This window comes from Alosa sapidissima, chromosome 20 (genome assembly GCF_018492685.1).
Source record: "Alosa sapidissima isolate fAloSap1 chromosome 20, fAloSap1.pri, whole genome shotgun sequence".
Taxonomy (NCBI): Eukaryota; Metazoa; Chordata; class Actinopteri; order Clupeiformes; family Clupeidae; genus Alosa; species Alosa sapidissima.
The window spans coordinates 17,570,315-17,587,826 of NC_055976.1; the positions used below are offsets into that span (position 1 = coordinate 17,570,315).

At 43.5% G+C, this 17,512-nt stretch overlaps 1 protein-coding gene across 2 annotated transcripts in view; it reads right to left on the reverse strand.

The window, feature by feature from the left end:
- Positions 1 to 17,512, reverse strand: part of fam189a1 (family with sequence similarity 189 member A1) — a 396,028-nt gene that overhangs the window by 33,545 nt on the left and 344,971 nt on the right. For both annotated transcript variants that reach the window (XM_042075460.1, XM_042075459.1), the window contains exon 3: positions 16,254 to 16,364. In XM_042075460.1, the coding sequence (XP_041931394.1) occupies positions 16,254 to 16,352 (99 nt within the window). In that variant the 5' untranslated portion in view covers positions 16,353 to 16,364. The remainder of the gene's footprint in view (positions 1 to 16,253; positions 16,365 to 17,512) is intronic.

A 17,512-nucleotide genomic window follows, 5' to 3' on the forward strand; every position in this document is an offset into this window, starting at 1 on the left:
ACTCTTAGAATATGGACTCACGAATTAGAATATGGGCATACAAATACGAGGGGAACACTTCTGATTCAGAGCCCGGTTGTGTAACAATCATACGTTTTTACCAGCCAAATTAGACCAGGCCTTTGCAAGATGGCATAGGAAAGGAATCCAAAGATTTAGTGATCTTTACAAGAATGGGATATTTTCTAGCTTCAATGATTTGATTTCCAAGTATGACCTTCAACAAACTGACCTATTTCGTTACTTTCAAGCTCGCCAATTTGCTAAAAGCCATAGCTCACACTTCCCGGCTCTTCCAACAAAGTCCCTAGTGGACTCACTTTTGGAAGTTCCTTCCTGGTTGAAAGGTTTCACAGCACATTCCTACTCATTGATTATGTTACTTGATCATGTTAAGATCAAAAATGCATGGGAAAAGGAACTTGGAACTGAAATTTCAGAAGACGTATGGACTAAAGCTCTAACAAGGGTGAACAACAGCACTTCCTGTGCAAGACTGGGTTTAATCCAGTTCAAGGTTGTACATCGCCTACACTGGTGTAGAGCTAAGATCATTCTATCCTAATGTAGACAGCAAATGTGTAAGATGTCATGCTAATGTAGCTGACTTGACACATATGTTCTGGTCATGCCATCCACTGGTAGGTCAACTATATTTGATGTATTATCTGAAGTTCTTGAGATGACTTTAGAACCATGCGCTATGATCGCCATATTTGGTGTACCAGATGAAGACACACACTTGACACGAAAACAGCTTAACATTATAGCATTTGTATCTTTATTGGCACATAGGCAAATTTTACTACATTGGAAATCAAGCGCCCCACCCACTGCAGCACAGTGGCTTAAAGATGTAATGATGTTTTTGCATCTAGAGAAGATAAAATTCACAATAAGAGGTTCTAACAAATTCCTCTCAGTATGGGGATCACTAATGTCATATTTTAGTAACCTCCAAGCCCTACCGGTGTAGTAAGTGGCCATCCTGGCTGACTCCAGAGGAATGAATGCCCCCCCCCCTATATTCAAGCTGCACTATATAAACACCTGACAATAGTAATCCATGATGGTGTGTCATGATATAGTTTGATAGCATGCCATCCTTCACAGAAATCATATTTGTATTCATGTTTCAATTCCAAGTATGTTTTTCCAAAAAAAAAAAAGATAGTTATTAGCCACCCCACAATCAGGTTGCTTAGCCTTACAAAACACAATGCATATATCTCTTGGTCAGGATGCAGAGGATTCATCTGGATTTGAGAAAAAACAAAACAAACATTAAGTTTGTCAGCTATTAGTCAGCTATTGATGCAGGTAGCCATCTTCTTGGTAATATACGGTATAGGCATGAAAATGCTCCACTTGGTTATTACTGGCTGTATTGCATCACTCTTGAGTGAAGCAAACACAATTTGGGTATTTTCCTGAGAAGTGACAGCAGTGGAGAAGCTCATGCTGAAGTGAGGGAATAGTTGAGTGCCATAGCGGTATGGAAATCTATTAATCTATAAATGCATGTACAGCAGGCTATTTACCCTGATGTTAGAGAGATTACTGAGCTACTATAGCTGATTTAGCAAGGTTTCAAAGTCTTTAAATATGTCAAATGTAAGGTAATTGCATGATTATTAGTATCTATGTCCTCCCAGACCCCCACCCTTCAATTCCCAACCAGTTTCACAGTTTAGATGAACGAGTGCTTTTCATTCAGTGCCTTCATCATGTGTGTGAGTGTCTCTGTGTGTGTCAAAACAAGAGAAAATCTAGGTCACAGATACCACCCGTGAATCAGGTGTGTGTGTGTGTGTGTGCTTGTGTGTTAGTGTGTGTGTGTGTGTGTGTGTGTGTGTGTGTGTGTGTGTGTGTGTGTGTGTGTGTGTGTAACACAATGACTGAGTCAAGGTGGTATTGTCTGACCCAGATTATTTGAAAGCAGGACGTGAACCTCAGTAGCAGGGTTAATTACATGGGGGAAAGTAGTCCAATAATACTGCTGTCATACAAGTCCCTGTGTCTCTGAGGAGAGGTGTGTGTGTGTGTGTGTGTGTGTGTGTGTGTGTGTGTGTGTGTGTGTGTGTGTGTGTGTGTGTGTGTGCCTGTGAGTGTATGCGTGTGTCTTTAGGTGTGTGTGTGTACATGTGCATTTATAAACGTGTGTGTGTGTGAGAATGTGCATAAAGGAGACAAGGCTTGGAGGAATAGAGAAAAAACATCAAAGACAAAGAAATTAGACAAAAATGTGTGTGCCCCACATGTCTGTGTGTGTGCATGTGTGCCAGTATGCATATGTGCATGTGTGTGTTGATCACTTCCCGGTTTACAGGCAACACTTCATATTTCATGAAAGACGTTATATCTCCATTTCTAGAAAAAAAACAGCGATTTTGATGAAAACTAGCCAGTGTTTAGCTTGGGATTTCTCAGGAACAGAGGCGTGTAGAAATACACGGTTTGCACCCACTGAGAGCTTAAAGTCTTACCTTTTAAACGAGCCATTGTGATGTGTTCATAGCTATAACACAGAATATGCTGTGGCTGTACAAAAATCATCAACAATGGTCTAGATTGCTGGCACTCTAGGACAAAGCTTCCGAAAACAGCTTGGCATTCAATGAGTTAAAGACCATTTGAACTGTTTTGCTGCTATTTACACATCAAATGGACTGTACTGCAGTGAGAGGGACGCCTGCCTATTGGGAGATAGACAGAGATCATGTCCACAAACACACACACACACACACACACACACACACACACACACACAGACTGAGGGATACCTGGGGAGACGACAGAGAGACACGAGCATGAAAAAGATTTAGCCATATCTTACCATACAAACACACACACACACACACACACACACACACACACACACACACACACACACACACACACACACACAATGACACACTTCCACATTTCCCTGCTGAATATGAACATTGTCTTGTCCTATAGTCCTATAGTTGTTGCCATGACAACCAAAGATGTTATCCTCCCTTTTCAAAATTGTCATTATTGTGGATTTGGCTGTGGGAGGACACCAAACAGATCCTTATGTATGAATACCACACACACACACACACACACACACACACACACACACACACACAATGACACACACCACCTGGCTGTTTCAGAGGTCCTCAAACACATTACTAGACTACAGAGAGTGTAGTGGCAGCTTTTCGGCGGCTGCTTCTGAGAGCGGATAACTCCGGACAACGCACGTCTTAGAAAATTTTATTAATTCACTTTTTACTTAAAATACAAACAAAAGCCTCTATGATATCGCATTCATGAAGTTGAAAAATTGCTTGCCACTTCCGCTCTAACTGGCCAAAGGTGTCCGAGCCCTATAATAGCTATCCGTCAATTAGACGGCCAGCGGTCACTCTCAATCGGCCAGACAGTTTTAACACTTAGAATTACGTACATTTAAACCATATTCACCATAAATATAAACCATATTTTATGAACATAAATATGCCATTGGCATTTTATCAATATCAATAATTCAATGATTTTGCAAACATAATGGCTGCAACAGGGAGTCAGAAGAGCTTGGTGAGTGTCCCCCTGGGTGCCTGTGTGTATGTGCGTACTGTATGTGTGTGTGTGTGTGATGTGTGTATGTGCGTACTGTATGTGTGTGTGTGTGTGATGTGTATATGTGTATGTGATGTGTATATGTGCGTACTGTATGTGTGTGTGTGTGTGATGTGTGTTTGTGCGTACTATATGTGTGTGAGTGTGTGATGTGTGTATGTGCGTACTGTATGTGTGTGTGAGTGTGTGTGATGTGTGTATGTGCGTACTGTATGTGTGTGTGTGTGATGTGTGTATGTGCGTACTGTATGTGTGTGTGTGTGTGTGTGATATGTGTATGTGCATACTGTATGTGTGTGTGTATAATGTGTGTATGTGTGTCAGAAGAGCTTGGTAAGCGTCCCCCTGTGTGCTCCTGTGTATGTGCATACTGTATGTGTGTGTGTGTAATGTGTGTATGTGTGTCAGAAAAGCTTGGTGAGCCCCTGAGTACACTGGTTGACCCCAGGCTTAGGTACACTGTGGATGTCCAAATCTCAACCTTTTCAGCGAAATGGTGGAACATTTCTATGCATTTTTACTGCAACATTTCCATAAATTTGCCAAGGTGACAGAACTGCAGGAATTGTCAAATGGGAAATGTCCTGATGGACCTTTGATGTGTGGATGGAGAGTTTTTGAGGTCAAAGCTGGGTTTTTTTTGCTTGTCTTTGCAAAGTGTGTCTCTGTACTTGGCATTTTACACACTAAAATGTTTTGGTTGGTTTGAGCAGGGCTCCTGGAGTGTGTGAAGGTTTTCACAGATGGTTCACTTCTCTGGAGTGTGAAAGTTGTCACTGTGTGACTACAAATACCCAAGTGAAAAGCAACAGACACACACACACACACACACCCTTGCCAAAAACATTGCCTGAAGAAATAAAACAACAGCTGATACTTCAGTGTGTTTAAAATGTGTCAAATGACATCATTTCTTCATATGTTTACAAGTGGCATCTGTATCTGTAATAATTGAATACCTTTGGGGAGGTTAGGAGGTTGTGATATGGATTGCATATTAAAATTAAGTAGTTCTGATTTTTTTTTACTAACCAAAATGAATAAGACCTATAATACTCTTTATTTCGCCCTGTTGTGCTTTTAATGAGAACTTCATGAGTAATAGCACCATTAACAGACATGAAACAATTTCAGTGTTGTGAAATTGTATGTATGTATGAGTGTGTGTGTGTGTGTGTGTGTGTGTACCAGTCCTCTATGAGATGTTTGGCCTTATAATAACCATAATACAATTATAAATTGTAGCTTTAAAAGTTGAAATGTAGACGCTGCAGCAGCTGCACTGAGCCATGCGTTTATACTGTGCATGTTCAGCCCCTTGAGTTTACACAGGTAGGAGAAACTCTGTGAGTGTCAATCTGCCTCTGTGTGTGTGTGTGTGTGTGTTTGTGTGTGTGTGTTAGTTAGTGTGTGTGTGTGTGTGTGTGTGTGTGTGTGTGTGTGTGTGTGTGTGTGTGTGTGTGTGTCAATTTGCTATGAGATGTTAGGTAGGAGAAAGCCTGTAATTAATGTCTCTGTGTGTCAATCTGCCTCTGATCTCACACCACCTCTCTCTTCTCTATCTAATGGGCTGTTTTCCACCATATTTGACAGTAAAACCAGAAAACAGTGTTTAACAGGTGACCCATACACACACACACACACCCACACACACACATGTTCCACCAGTCTGTGTGTATGTATTGTACTGTAGTGAATGTTTGTCTTTCTGTCTGTACTTCTCTCCTCTTCTGTATCCCCTTCACTGATCACATATTTCATCCTTCCTTTTTCCTCTCCTTTTCACTTCATCTCTCCATCTCACATCCCCCCTCTCGTACACTCTCTTCTTCTCTCTCTTTCCCTCTTTGATCCCTTTCTTTCTTTCTCGTTTCACCCCCTCTGCCATTAGCGGAGTGCTGTAGCGAATCTCACTGTGAAAGCTAAAGGAGAAGAGAGAGGACAAAGGGCGAAGAAAGGATGAGGAAACGATAGAAGAGGAGGATAGAGGAAAAGATAGAAGAAGAAAGGATGAGGAAAACATAAAAAACAAAAAAGGATAGAGGAAACGACATGATAAGAAAAAAGGAAGTGAGAAAAACAGTCACAAGGGACGTCGGCAGGAGTGTGGCCAGTGTGTGTGTGTGTGTGTGTGTGTGTGTGTGTGTGTGTGTGTGTGTGTGTGTGTGTATTGGGATGGGGGTTGCCATGGCGACTCAAACCTCTTTGTCACGCCATTGTCCTGGCTCTGGCTGTGGAGAAGGAGGTGTTTAGACCAACTGGCACCACTGCTGCCGTGGGCAACTGGGCCAAAGCTGCTCCACCTACAGTACACCACCCTAACACCAACACACACCACCCTAACACTAACACACACCACCCTCTACTGGAGATACACCGCCCTAACACCAACACACATCACCCTAACACTAATACACCACCCAAACACCAACATACCACCCTAACACCAACACACACCACCCACTACTGAAGATACACCGCCCTAAAACCAACACACATCACCCTAACACCAATACACCACCCTAACATCAATACACCACCCTAACACCAACACACACACACACCACCCTAACACCAACACACACCACCCACTACTGAAGATACACCGCCCTAAAACCAACACACATCACCCTAACACCAATACACCACCCTAACATCAATACACCACCCTAACACCAACACACACCCCTAACACAGACACAAACACACACCACCCTAACACCAACATACACCACCCTAACACCAACATACCACCCTTTACTGAAGATACTACAGATTAACAGCATCACTAAGAACACACACCAGTCTCTGCTGAAGATACAGCAGATCAACACCATCCCTCAGAACACACACCATCTCACACAATCACCCCCACGGTCAGACTCAGCTTCTGAGACAGCGTTTCCGCTGATGGTGGACAGTCATGCACTTCCTGGTGTATCGGACAGTGTCACACTCAGCACAGCCGTCTCCGGAGCAAGATCAGAGTCTCAGTGAAGGACCTATGATGTGGAAACCGCCATAATAAAAGTCCTTTTGTGTTGTTGTTGTTGTTGGTGGTGGGGTTGTTTTCCTGTAGCTGACCGAAAAGCATTTCCACCATTAAACTGCATTTATAGAGGAATAAAGTGCAAGCATTGCACTTTAATGATGGAGGAGAGCTTGCTTGCCAGAAAGAGTAATTATACAGTCGCACTTGTGCAGCTCCATTGCTCTGCATTAGGACACTGCAGCCTCTTTTAAGTGGCAATACTGAACATAGAAAAAGTGTTAATGAGGTTACTTTATGTGCATGTATTAAAGAGGGTGTTGAAATGTGTGGAAGCGTGTTTGTACTTATGTATGCATGCATGCAAGGGCATAAGTGGGAGTAAGTGTATGTGTGTATATGTCTGGGAGACAGATGTTTGTGTGTGTGTGTGTGTGTGTGTGTGTGTGTATGTGTGTGTGTGTGTATGTAAGTGTGTGTGTGTGTGTGTATGTACAGTATGTGTGTGTGTGTGTGTGTGTGTGTGTGTCTTTAATATCTGGTCCTTCTACAGTGGAGCTCAGTAAGCTGTTCTTTGTGTATGAGTCAGTCTAGTCAATCTGATTAGTCATTCAGTCATCACACACACACACACACACACACACACACATCTGTGATGGCTGCTGAGCTGGCCTGAGACGCGGCACTGACCCAAAGCCTGAGCGAGATTGTGGTTCTGGAAGCTGGAACCGTACTGAGCCCCCTACTGAGGTCCAGCCATCTCTGGGTCGACGGAGATGATAAGCCAGAACACAATGGACCAGCGCACTAACCCATGGCCCGGGGAGGGCTGCTGCTGTCTATGCAACTTTCATAATCCCCCTTATTCAGAGCCATTCACTTCCACAATGGAGAGCGCACCACACACACACACACACACACACACACACACACACACACACACAATCACGCTCATACGCACGCAGACACACACACATACACACACACGCAGACACACACACATACACGCACGCACAGATACACACACACACACATATACACACACACACACACACACACACACTGTCATTCACACCCAAATCCCACCGTAGTGCAATGATCCTGTTAGCCTGAAGCTGAATTCCTAGAATGATGGTCATATTTATTTTTTCCTAATAAAACAAGAGCAGTTCCAACAATACACTTGGAGCCGGTGTGTCCTCCTGATGCCCAAAAGGGGAAATATCAAATGATCGGATCCGACTGTGGCTCTTAAAACATGAGATGCCAGACCATCGGATCTGTCTGTCTGTCAACCTCAGGACACCAACACACACACACACACCACCCTAACACCAACACACACACACACACCACCCTAACACCACCACACAGAAGGTGACTCTAAACTCACGGGCCCCTGATCAGGCCTGAATAAAACTCAACACACTCCCGTGAGTGCCATTGACATGTGATCTGGGCTCCCATACACACTCAGTGTGTTATTTTAATGTCCCAGCATACATGATTAACAACCCATCTGTTTGCAATGAGGAGTACAAAGAGGAGGGGACAGGCAGGGCTGGGTTGTGTGTAACCGTCCGTGTGTGTGTGTGTGTGTGTGTGTGTGTGTGTGTGTGTGAGGGGGGGGGGGGGGGGTTAGGGCTGGATTGTGTGTAACTGTGTGTGTGTGAAGAAAGGTGTGACAGGCAGGGCTGGGTTGTGTGTAACTGTCCATGTGTGTATGTGTGAGAGGTGGGGACAGGCAGGGCTGCGTTTGCAATCAAGGTGCGTTTACTGGGACATGACAGGCTGTTGAGAGGTAAAGCTACATGCTGAAACACATGCTGGGCTGTTAAATGGCTACTGGTCTAAGTTTAACTGTGAAGCACCATTAAAAGTGTGTGTGTGTGTGTGTGTGTGTGGTGTCGTGATTGCCTGTGACTCCTCTCTAGAATCCTAAGACATAGCAGCCGGACGCAGGGCTCCTACCCAGATGGTGGAGGATGATAATGTTGTTTTTCCTCCTAATGAATGTGAGCGTCCCCAGTAGTGTAGTGTAGTGTAGTGTAGTGTGTGTGTGTGTGTATGTGTGTGTGTGTGCGCGCATATTTGTATATGTGTGTGTGTGTGTGTGTGTGTGTGTGTGTGTGTGTGTGTGTGTGTGTGTGTATGTCTGTGTATAACTGTTCCTGTGTGTGTCTGTGTGTGTATGTCTGCAACTGTATGTGTGTCGAACTATGTGTTTGTGAGTGTGTGTGTGTGTGTGTGTGTGTGTGTGTGAGTGTGAGTATGTGTGCATGTGTGTGTGTGTGTGTGCGTGAGTGTGTGTGTGTGTGTGTGTGTGTAAAAGATGAGAGAGAGCCTGTAGGGCCTGCAAATCCTTCTGTACCCAGTGGAGCTCCGCTGACCCCTGACCTGTTGACCTTTTGACCCCTTCTACCTGAACATCCAGATGGTGGATCATCGGGGGACAGTCTCTTCCATTTAAACTCTGCCCCCGCACCATGCGTGGTCTCCTTCTACATGTCAACTGCCCTCACTTTGGCGCAGATATTAACATGTAGCCTAATCAACTACTGTATACCATTAATATATAAATATGACAAAGTCTTAAGTCTTATGATAGGGAGGAATGTAGGGATTATATGACATGGCACCTCCCTAAGGTCACAACAGAACTCATGACTTTTCAGGCTACTGCATGCACTGGCTCCCGAGTCCTTTCTTTTTACATTACATTACATTTGGCTGGCGCCTTTTAACCAAAGTGACTTCCATCAAGGGAAACAATCAAGGTAGAGTATGATAAGGCCGAGTTAGTGCAGCAATGAGTGCTACTTCCATACAGTCAAGTGTCAAGGTCTAGTCAGGTGGTAAGTGTTAGAATTAGCAAGTCTATTTGTAGGTGGTGCTACTCTCTGAAGAGCTGGGTCTTCAGGAGTTTTTTGAAGGTAGAGGGGGACGCTTCTGCTCGGGTAGGAACTGGTATTGCGTTCCACCAACTGGGAACAACAGATGAGAAAAGACTACACAACAATTGAGTGTCCAGCGTCAGTTCTGGCAGGCCAAGTAGTCATGACGACGCTAACTGCTATTGGCCAACAACACGGTCGCATCGTCTCATCTGCGTCAGCGCATCAGCTGGTCAACTCCCCTCGCTTCTAAATGGCTACGCCCAAACAGTCGCCTTATTTAAAGCTGCTTTAGCTGTTCCTAACTGCTTGCTGCTCGCATCTACGCAACCCACCTCCTCCCCAGCTCCACCTTGTTGTGTATAACATGGCTTCTATGTCATCGTTGCCGCTCTGTTCATATGGGGTTTAGCTCTCCCAGTTATAAACTGTGTGAGCGTCCCCTAATGCTGCTGCGGTCCCCTGACTCTCTGCTTTTTCATGGTACTAAGGAAAGGTCAGGGGACTCCTCTAAACATAAACCATACCGCCAAATTTAATTCGTAATTTATTCAATAAAATGTCCTAAATAATTGTATTGTCTGTGTTGTTCTTGACTTTGGACCTGACAGAACTACCATCGCCCCGTAGTTCATGAACTCCTCTGTCACACTGGCACAATCCAAATCCAAAGCAGGAGTTGGACTGGACTCAGACTCATTCACTGGTGCCTTGGTATTACTGTAATGCTTTTAGTAGACTGAGGTGCTCTTTGTTGGTACAGAGTCTCTGGCAGAACCACATGTGGTCGGTCATGAGGGCAGTTTTGTGTGTGAATGTGTTTTCTTTGGGCTGGAGCAGTGCTTGAAGGACAGTCAAGTCTGGCAGGTTATATGTGATACCGGAAGAAGAGAAGTCTGGGAAACAGTCTGGAGCTGTGTGAGATGTGACACACTGCTGAAGGACGAAACGTGTGATCATTTCTGTTTTTGGTGGTGTGAGACATGACACACTGTAGAAGGACGAAACGTGCGATCATTTCTGTTTTTGGTGGTGTGAGACGTGACACACTGCGATCATTTCTGTTTTTGGTGGTGTAATTTCTGTTCTTTTTTTTCATTCTCACCATTAACTTATATTTTCCCTCCTTATGTTTAACCTTTGACCCGGGGAGCGCATGCGCTGTGTGTTTTTGGGATAGGAGGTCGTTGGACCAGTTGCAGGTGAAATGGTAGCTACGTTGTTGTTCTGTACTGAACCGGAATGAAGTCGTTAAAGTTATATAAACGTAGTGTTTATTGAGTCTAACATTGGTAGCAGAGGATGGCTGTTAGTTGCAAGGTTCCGCCGAAGTTTGACGAGACCCCGGCCGTACGAAAGTTGGAAAAATAAAAAATCAACGTCTGGACACGGGTTACAGAACTCGACGAAAAGAAACATGCACTCGCTGTCGCCTTGGGGCTCCAAGGAAGAGCCCGGGAAACAGCCATGGAAATACCCGCAGCTGACTTGGACAGTGATACCGGTATGAATACGTTGTTAGCAAAACTAGATAGTGTGTTCCTAAAGGAGGAAAAAGACTGGGCATATGAAGCGTATTCCCATTTTGATAGCATTACAAAAGACAGTTCTCTGTCCATGTCGGACTATATAATTGACTTTGAGCAGCGATATAACCGGATGAAAAAGTACCACGTGATGTTACCCGATGCTGTGTTGGCATTTAAGCTCTTGGACACGGCTTGTCTGGACGTGAAAAACAGGCAACTTGCACTGACAGCGTGCATGGACTTAAAGTTCGCCGACATGAAGTCAGCACTTCAGAGGATTTTCGGAGGAAAAACGCCAGGTACGTCAAACGGAATACAAGTGAACCAGCAGGACGTGGCGTTCTTTACAGAGCAAAGACCGCAAGGACGAGGACAACGGTACACGTTACAGACTGGACAACAGAGGCAGCCTTTACCAGGTACCAATCCACTGGATAAATTCGGTAAAAGATCAAGATGCGCCATCTGTCAGAGCACGTTTCATTGGGCTAAGGATTGTCCTCATAAGAAGAGTGAATATGTAAAACTAACTGAAGAAGAAAATGTTGAGGAATGTAACATCACACTGTTTACAAAAGCCTCCATGTCTGACTCAGAAATCTTCTTGGTTGAATCCCTGGGGTCAGCTATTATTGGCACTGCTTGTACTCGTACTGTATGTGGGGAGAAATGGCTGGAAAACTATGTGAAAGACCTCAGCCCAGACCAAGTGAACAAGGTGCTGCAAACGGAAATCCCCAGTTGCAGGCCATTTCGATTCGGAGATGGAAACTTAGTATATTCCACAAGAAAAGTGAAACTGCCTGCCAAAATAGGAAAGACAAAATGTCATGTTGAAGCTGAAGTGGTTAAAGTTGATATCCCACTGCTGCTGAGCAAAACATCTTTGAAGAAAGCAGGAACCATTTTAGACATGGAAAACGAGCGAGCTGTGATGTTCAGACAACCTGTGCCTCTTGAATTCACTAGCTCAAAGATACTAAAAAAAGACAAAAGATACTAAAAAAAGTGAGATTGAAGATGAAGTCCTTACTGTGACAGAAAACATGTCCACTGATGAGAAACACAAAGTTCTCCTGAAGCTTTACAAACAGTTTGGCCATGCTTCCGCAGATCGTCTACAAAGGCTCATTCGTAGCGCAGGAAATGACGATAAAGAATGTATTACTATTTTGCAACAAATAGTACATGACTGTGACATATGCGTACAGCAAGACAAAACCAAAGCCTGCTGCAGGTTTGCCCTGGGCCTCAGAGTATAATGAAACAGTAGCAGTGGACCTGCACGAGTTGGAACCAGCAGGGCTTAAAATTCATTTTTCAAAATGGGGGGGAATTCCCCCCTTAGGTTATTCATGTAGGGGGGATTTACACAATTTAGGGGGGAGGGGGGATTGCAATTTCGATACTTCTTCGATACTTTTTAAAAGTGTTTGATTTTGGGGCCCCCAAGACCCTGACGTCATCAGTAATATATACTGTAGTGGGATCATTCACAACAGTGGACATCCTAGATTCTGCTTGACTCTCTCCACACACACACACTGAAAATTATGGCTTATGTGATAGGCTATGTTTCTATTTCATATATTTGTTAATTTATATAGAGTGTATTTAGTTAATAATGTATAGCATTTTACTAGTAATTACTAGCAGCTAAACATATTTAGTAATTTGAATGCTTCATATTGACGTTTAAGCTATAACACTTAGGCATATCTTTAATGTGTTGTGTAGGTCTAATTGAGTGCACATTGGTGATGAGTAGGTGTAATTGAGTGCCTGTCACTTCAAGAAAATACGTGAGAGTAATTAGCCTCCCTTCAGCCTGACGGTTTTAGGCTAGTCGGTAGTGAATACAAGTTGTGCATAGTGCAAAAGGATATGTGGATGCAATTCATTATGTTTTCTATGTTATTAGATAAAATTAATGTTCAAAAAACTAACAAGTTGAAGACAATCTTTCTGGGATCAAGTGTTGACGTGACCTGAGCTAGCAGGATAGTTACCAAGGAGCTCTTTCCAGATGTAAAAGTTTGCCATGGTTGCGTAGTAGCCTATTTGCGTAAGCGCAAAGTGGTTCTCTCTCTCTCTCTCTCTCTCCGTGTGTGTGTGTGTGTGTGTGTGTGTGTGTGTGTGTGTGTGTGTGTGTGTGTCTGCGTCTGCATGAGGCCATGTTCAATTCAACTCGGTAGTTGATCCGTCCGGTCAATAGCACCGCCTTGACCCCACTTCCACCCCACGCCGTCATCAGACAGGCTATAAAAGTGTATGCGGGAATTTCTCGCATTATGATGGCTAGAGTTGCGGGACTTGAACAAATTATGCGCAATACCCGCAATCCCGCAGTGAAATGTAAGCCCTGCCAGGCGTATTGTACCTCCATATAGGGGGGGGGGGGGGGCGATATGGACAAAAAATAATATCTCGATATGTTTTGTGATTTTGACGATAACGATAATTAGTCGATATCCTTTAAAACATTTTTTGTACAAAGTCTGAGTCGCTTTACAGCTCATTATTTATAAGTAGCATCAATACAATAATAACCAATAAACTAACCTGTGATTTTTTAACCAAATCAACCAATGCATTGTCACTCTGACAAATTCTAATTCTGCCCCCACTAGAGTGTGTGGCAATGACATGAGAAAGTCTGAAGCTGAAGTTCCTTTCAAAAACCTTTACTTAGGATTCACTGTAAAATGAAGCAGACCAACAGAGTAAGAGCAATCATGTAGGTTAGCATTCCAAGTTACAGAATAGAAACTAATGCGTTAGCTTATGGCTAATGTATATGAGAAATCCCATAGAGATGGTAACGGTTAGCATAATCGATAAACATAGATATTTACTCATAACAAAAGACATTTCATTTGATGCAGCAAAACAAGCATTAAGAATTGGCACAATAATGATGTGTTTGAGGAGGTTGAAAATGCAGGCCAAAAATGTGTCTCCACCAGATGGGTCTGTAGTCTCAAAGAAACTCCCAAGGGTATTGTGCCTAAAGCACAACTAGTAGCCAGAGGTTTTGAAGAGCTTAAAATGCAAGAGTTACAGAAAGATTCTCCAACTTGTGCCTCAGAATCTCTTAGGCTATTGTTATCAGTAATCTGTCAAAACCAGTGGCAAGTCCATTCTATGGACATCAAATCTGCATTCTTGCAGAGCATGGAGCTGTCCAGGGATATTTATATCCGGCCCCCTCCTGAGGCAGGCAGTGAAAATGTTATATGGAAACTAAATAAATGTGTATATGGTCTTGCTGATGCATCTCTATATTGGTATAACAAGGTCAATGCTGGGCACAGGTGGTAAAATGTCGCAGGTGGATCCAGCCGTCTTTTATTGGTTAGACAAGCAGTCTAAGGTTACTGGAGTACTTGCATGCCGTGTAGATGATTTTCTTTGGGCAGGCTCGCAAGATTTTTCAACAAATGTGATTCCCCTACTGAAGTCTGCGTTCCATGTAGGGCGCGAGGAGCACGAGCATTTCTGCTATGTAGGGATGGATTTTGCTACTGTTAATGGTGTAGTTCAGGTACATCAGCACAGTTACATTGAGAATCTACAACCTCTTCACATGCAACCAACACGTGCTATACTGAGGGATGCCCCCCTTAATGACACTGAAAAAGAGCAGATTAGGTCAAAAATAGGACAGATCCTATGGGTTGCCAAGCAGACCAGACCCGATGTTATGTTTGACTCATGTAGTTTGGCATCTAATATCAAAAATGCTACGGTGCAGTCTATGCATGAGGTAAATAAAATCATCCGTAAGCTGAAGTCAGAAAAGGTGACCCTCAAGTTTCAGCATTTGGGAGACAATGATGCTCTCAATTTGGTTGTTTTCAGTGATGCTTCTCTGGGCAATCTTCCAGATGGCGGTACACAGGGGGGGGCATTGATCGTTCTTATGGGAGAAAGAGGTACGTTTTCTCCTCTCTGTTGGCAATCCAAGAGAATTAGACGTGTTGTACGAAGCACTCTTGCAGGAGAAACACTTGCTATGTCAGATGGTATAGACAATGCTATTTTTCTTGCAACTCTTATGAGCTTACCACTGGTAATGCTGAACTGAATGCTCCTTCACTGGTCTGTGTGACTGACAATCGATCTCTGTTCGATGCCCTTAAGTCAACTAAACAGGTCACAGAAAAGAGACTCAGGTTGGACATAAGCAGCATTAAGGAGCTTATACAAAGCAAGAAAATCAAAGAGATGCTTTGGTCAGACACAAAAGGCCAACTCGCTGACTGTCTCACCAAAAAGAGAGAATCGGCTCTGGTGCTTTTGAAAGCTCTAAGTGAAGGACTGTGGAATCTCTGGTGAAAACTTTGTTTGCGTTAATATGTTCATCTTTTGTCAAACTTACTCGGAATGTATCAGGATGTCACTTTTTTGTTTTATAGCCATTGGATGACTTTGTATGTTTATTTGAAATCTTGACGGGTATTACTTTTACATTGTTTTATTATTTCACATAAAAAGGATAGGGAGATTGTTAACTTATATTTTCCCTCCTTATGTTTAACCTTTGACCCTGGGAACGCATGCGCTGAGTGTTTTGGGGATAGAGGGTCGTTGGACCAGTCGCAGGTGAAATGGTAGCTACGGTGTTGTTCTGTATTGAACTGGAATAAAGTCGTTATTATACACATAGTGTTTATTGAGTCTAACACTACCATCACCCCGTAGTTCATGAACTCCTCTGTATCACACTGGCACAATCCGAATCCAAAGCAGGAGTTGGACTGAACTCAGACTCATTCACTGGTGCCTTGGTATTACTGTAATGCTTTTAGTAGACTGAGGTGCTCTTTGTTGGTACAGAGTCTCAGGGCAGTTTTGTGTGTGAATGTGTTTTCTTTGGGCTGGAGCAGTGCTTGAAGGACAGTCAAGTCTGGCAGGTTATATGTGATACCGGCAGAAGAGAAGTCTGGAAAACAGTCTGGAGCTATGTGAGACGTGACACACTGCTGAAGGACAAAACGTGCGATCATTTCTGTTTTTGGTGGTGTAATTTCTGTCTCTTTCTCTGTCATTAATTTTGTTGTTTGGGAATGTGTTCCAGTCTAAGGGATTGTATGTGAGTATATGTGTGGAAGAAAGATGTTTGTGTGTGTGTGTGTGTCTGTGGGAGTGTGTGTGTGTGTGTGTGTGTGTGCGTGCGTGCATGCGTGCGTGCGTGCGTGTGTGTGTGTGTGTGTGCGTGTGACTCACCAGCTGACAGTCCTCCAGTGAGTTGACTAGCTGGGCGTTCTGGCAGGAGAGGATGGAGCCAGCCAGATTCAGCATCACACACACCGCCGACAGCAGCATGAAAAAGGTGATCTACAGATGGGGGAGGGAGAGAAAGAGAGTGTGTGTGGGAGAGAGAGAGTGTGTGTGTGTGTGTGTGTGTGTGTTGGGGGGAGGGGGGTTGAGTGTAAGTGTGCAAGAGAGAGGAGACAAAAGTAAAGGACAGAGAAATATAGATATAAAGAAAATTAATTTGATAAAAGCAGAAGGAGAGGTAGAGGGAGAGAGAGCGGGAGAGGGAGAGAGAGAGAGAGCGGGAGAGAGAGAGAGAGAGAGAGAGCGGGAGAGAGAGAGAGATAATGAGAGGGGGATAATGAGTGAGAGGGAGAGTTCCAGATAGGGAGGGAGAGAAATGGGAGAGAAAAAAGGGTTTGTCAGTGATGGCAAATAAATGACAGCTCTCACATTTAATGAATCAGCTTTTCATTTCTTTTCTACATTTTTCAAATTAAGGCTGTGGATTGAATTGTTGGATTGAATTGGTGGATTGAAGTGGTTAGTTCCCCCAAACACACTTCTTTCTTTAGAAAAATGAAATTCCTTTTACAGGCACAAAAATGATTAAAGACATGTTTATTCCGATACCATCAACTCCTTATTATTTCATCACATTGCTACAAATAATTTGATGTACTCAAGCACATAAATAATATTCAGCATACATAATACATGTGTTACATGCATATTCAAAGACATGCATAATATCAACATTCAGAAACATTTGCATTAGAAATTTCATTCAATCACATCATAGCTACAATTTGGCAACATCAGCCGAAAACACACACACACACACACAAACACTACTGCATATCAAACACACACACACACACACACACACACACCATCGCATATCACACACACACACACACACACACACACACCATTGCATATCACACACACACACACATCATCATCACATCTCCCCCCCCCACACACACACACATCATCACATCCCCCCCCCCCCCCCCCCCCCCCCCCACACACACACACACACACACACTATTGCATATCAAACACACACACACACACACCATTGCATATCACACACACACACACATCATCACATCTCCCCCCCCCCCCCCCCACACACACACATACACACACAGCTTGAGAAGAAAAAAAGAGTAAAGAAGGTCAACCCTAAATAATCTCAACCATCAATACACAAGCAGTGAGAT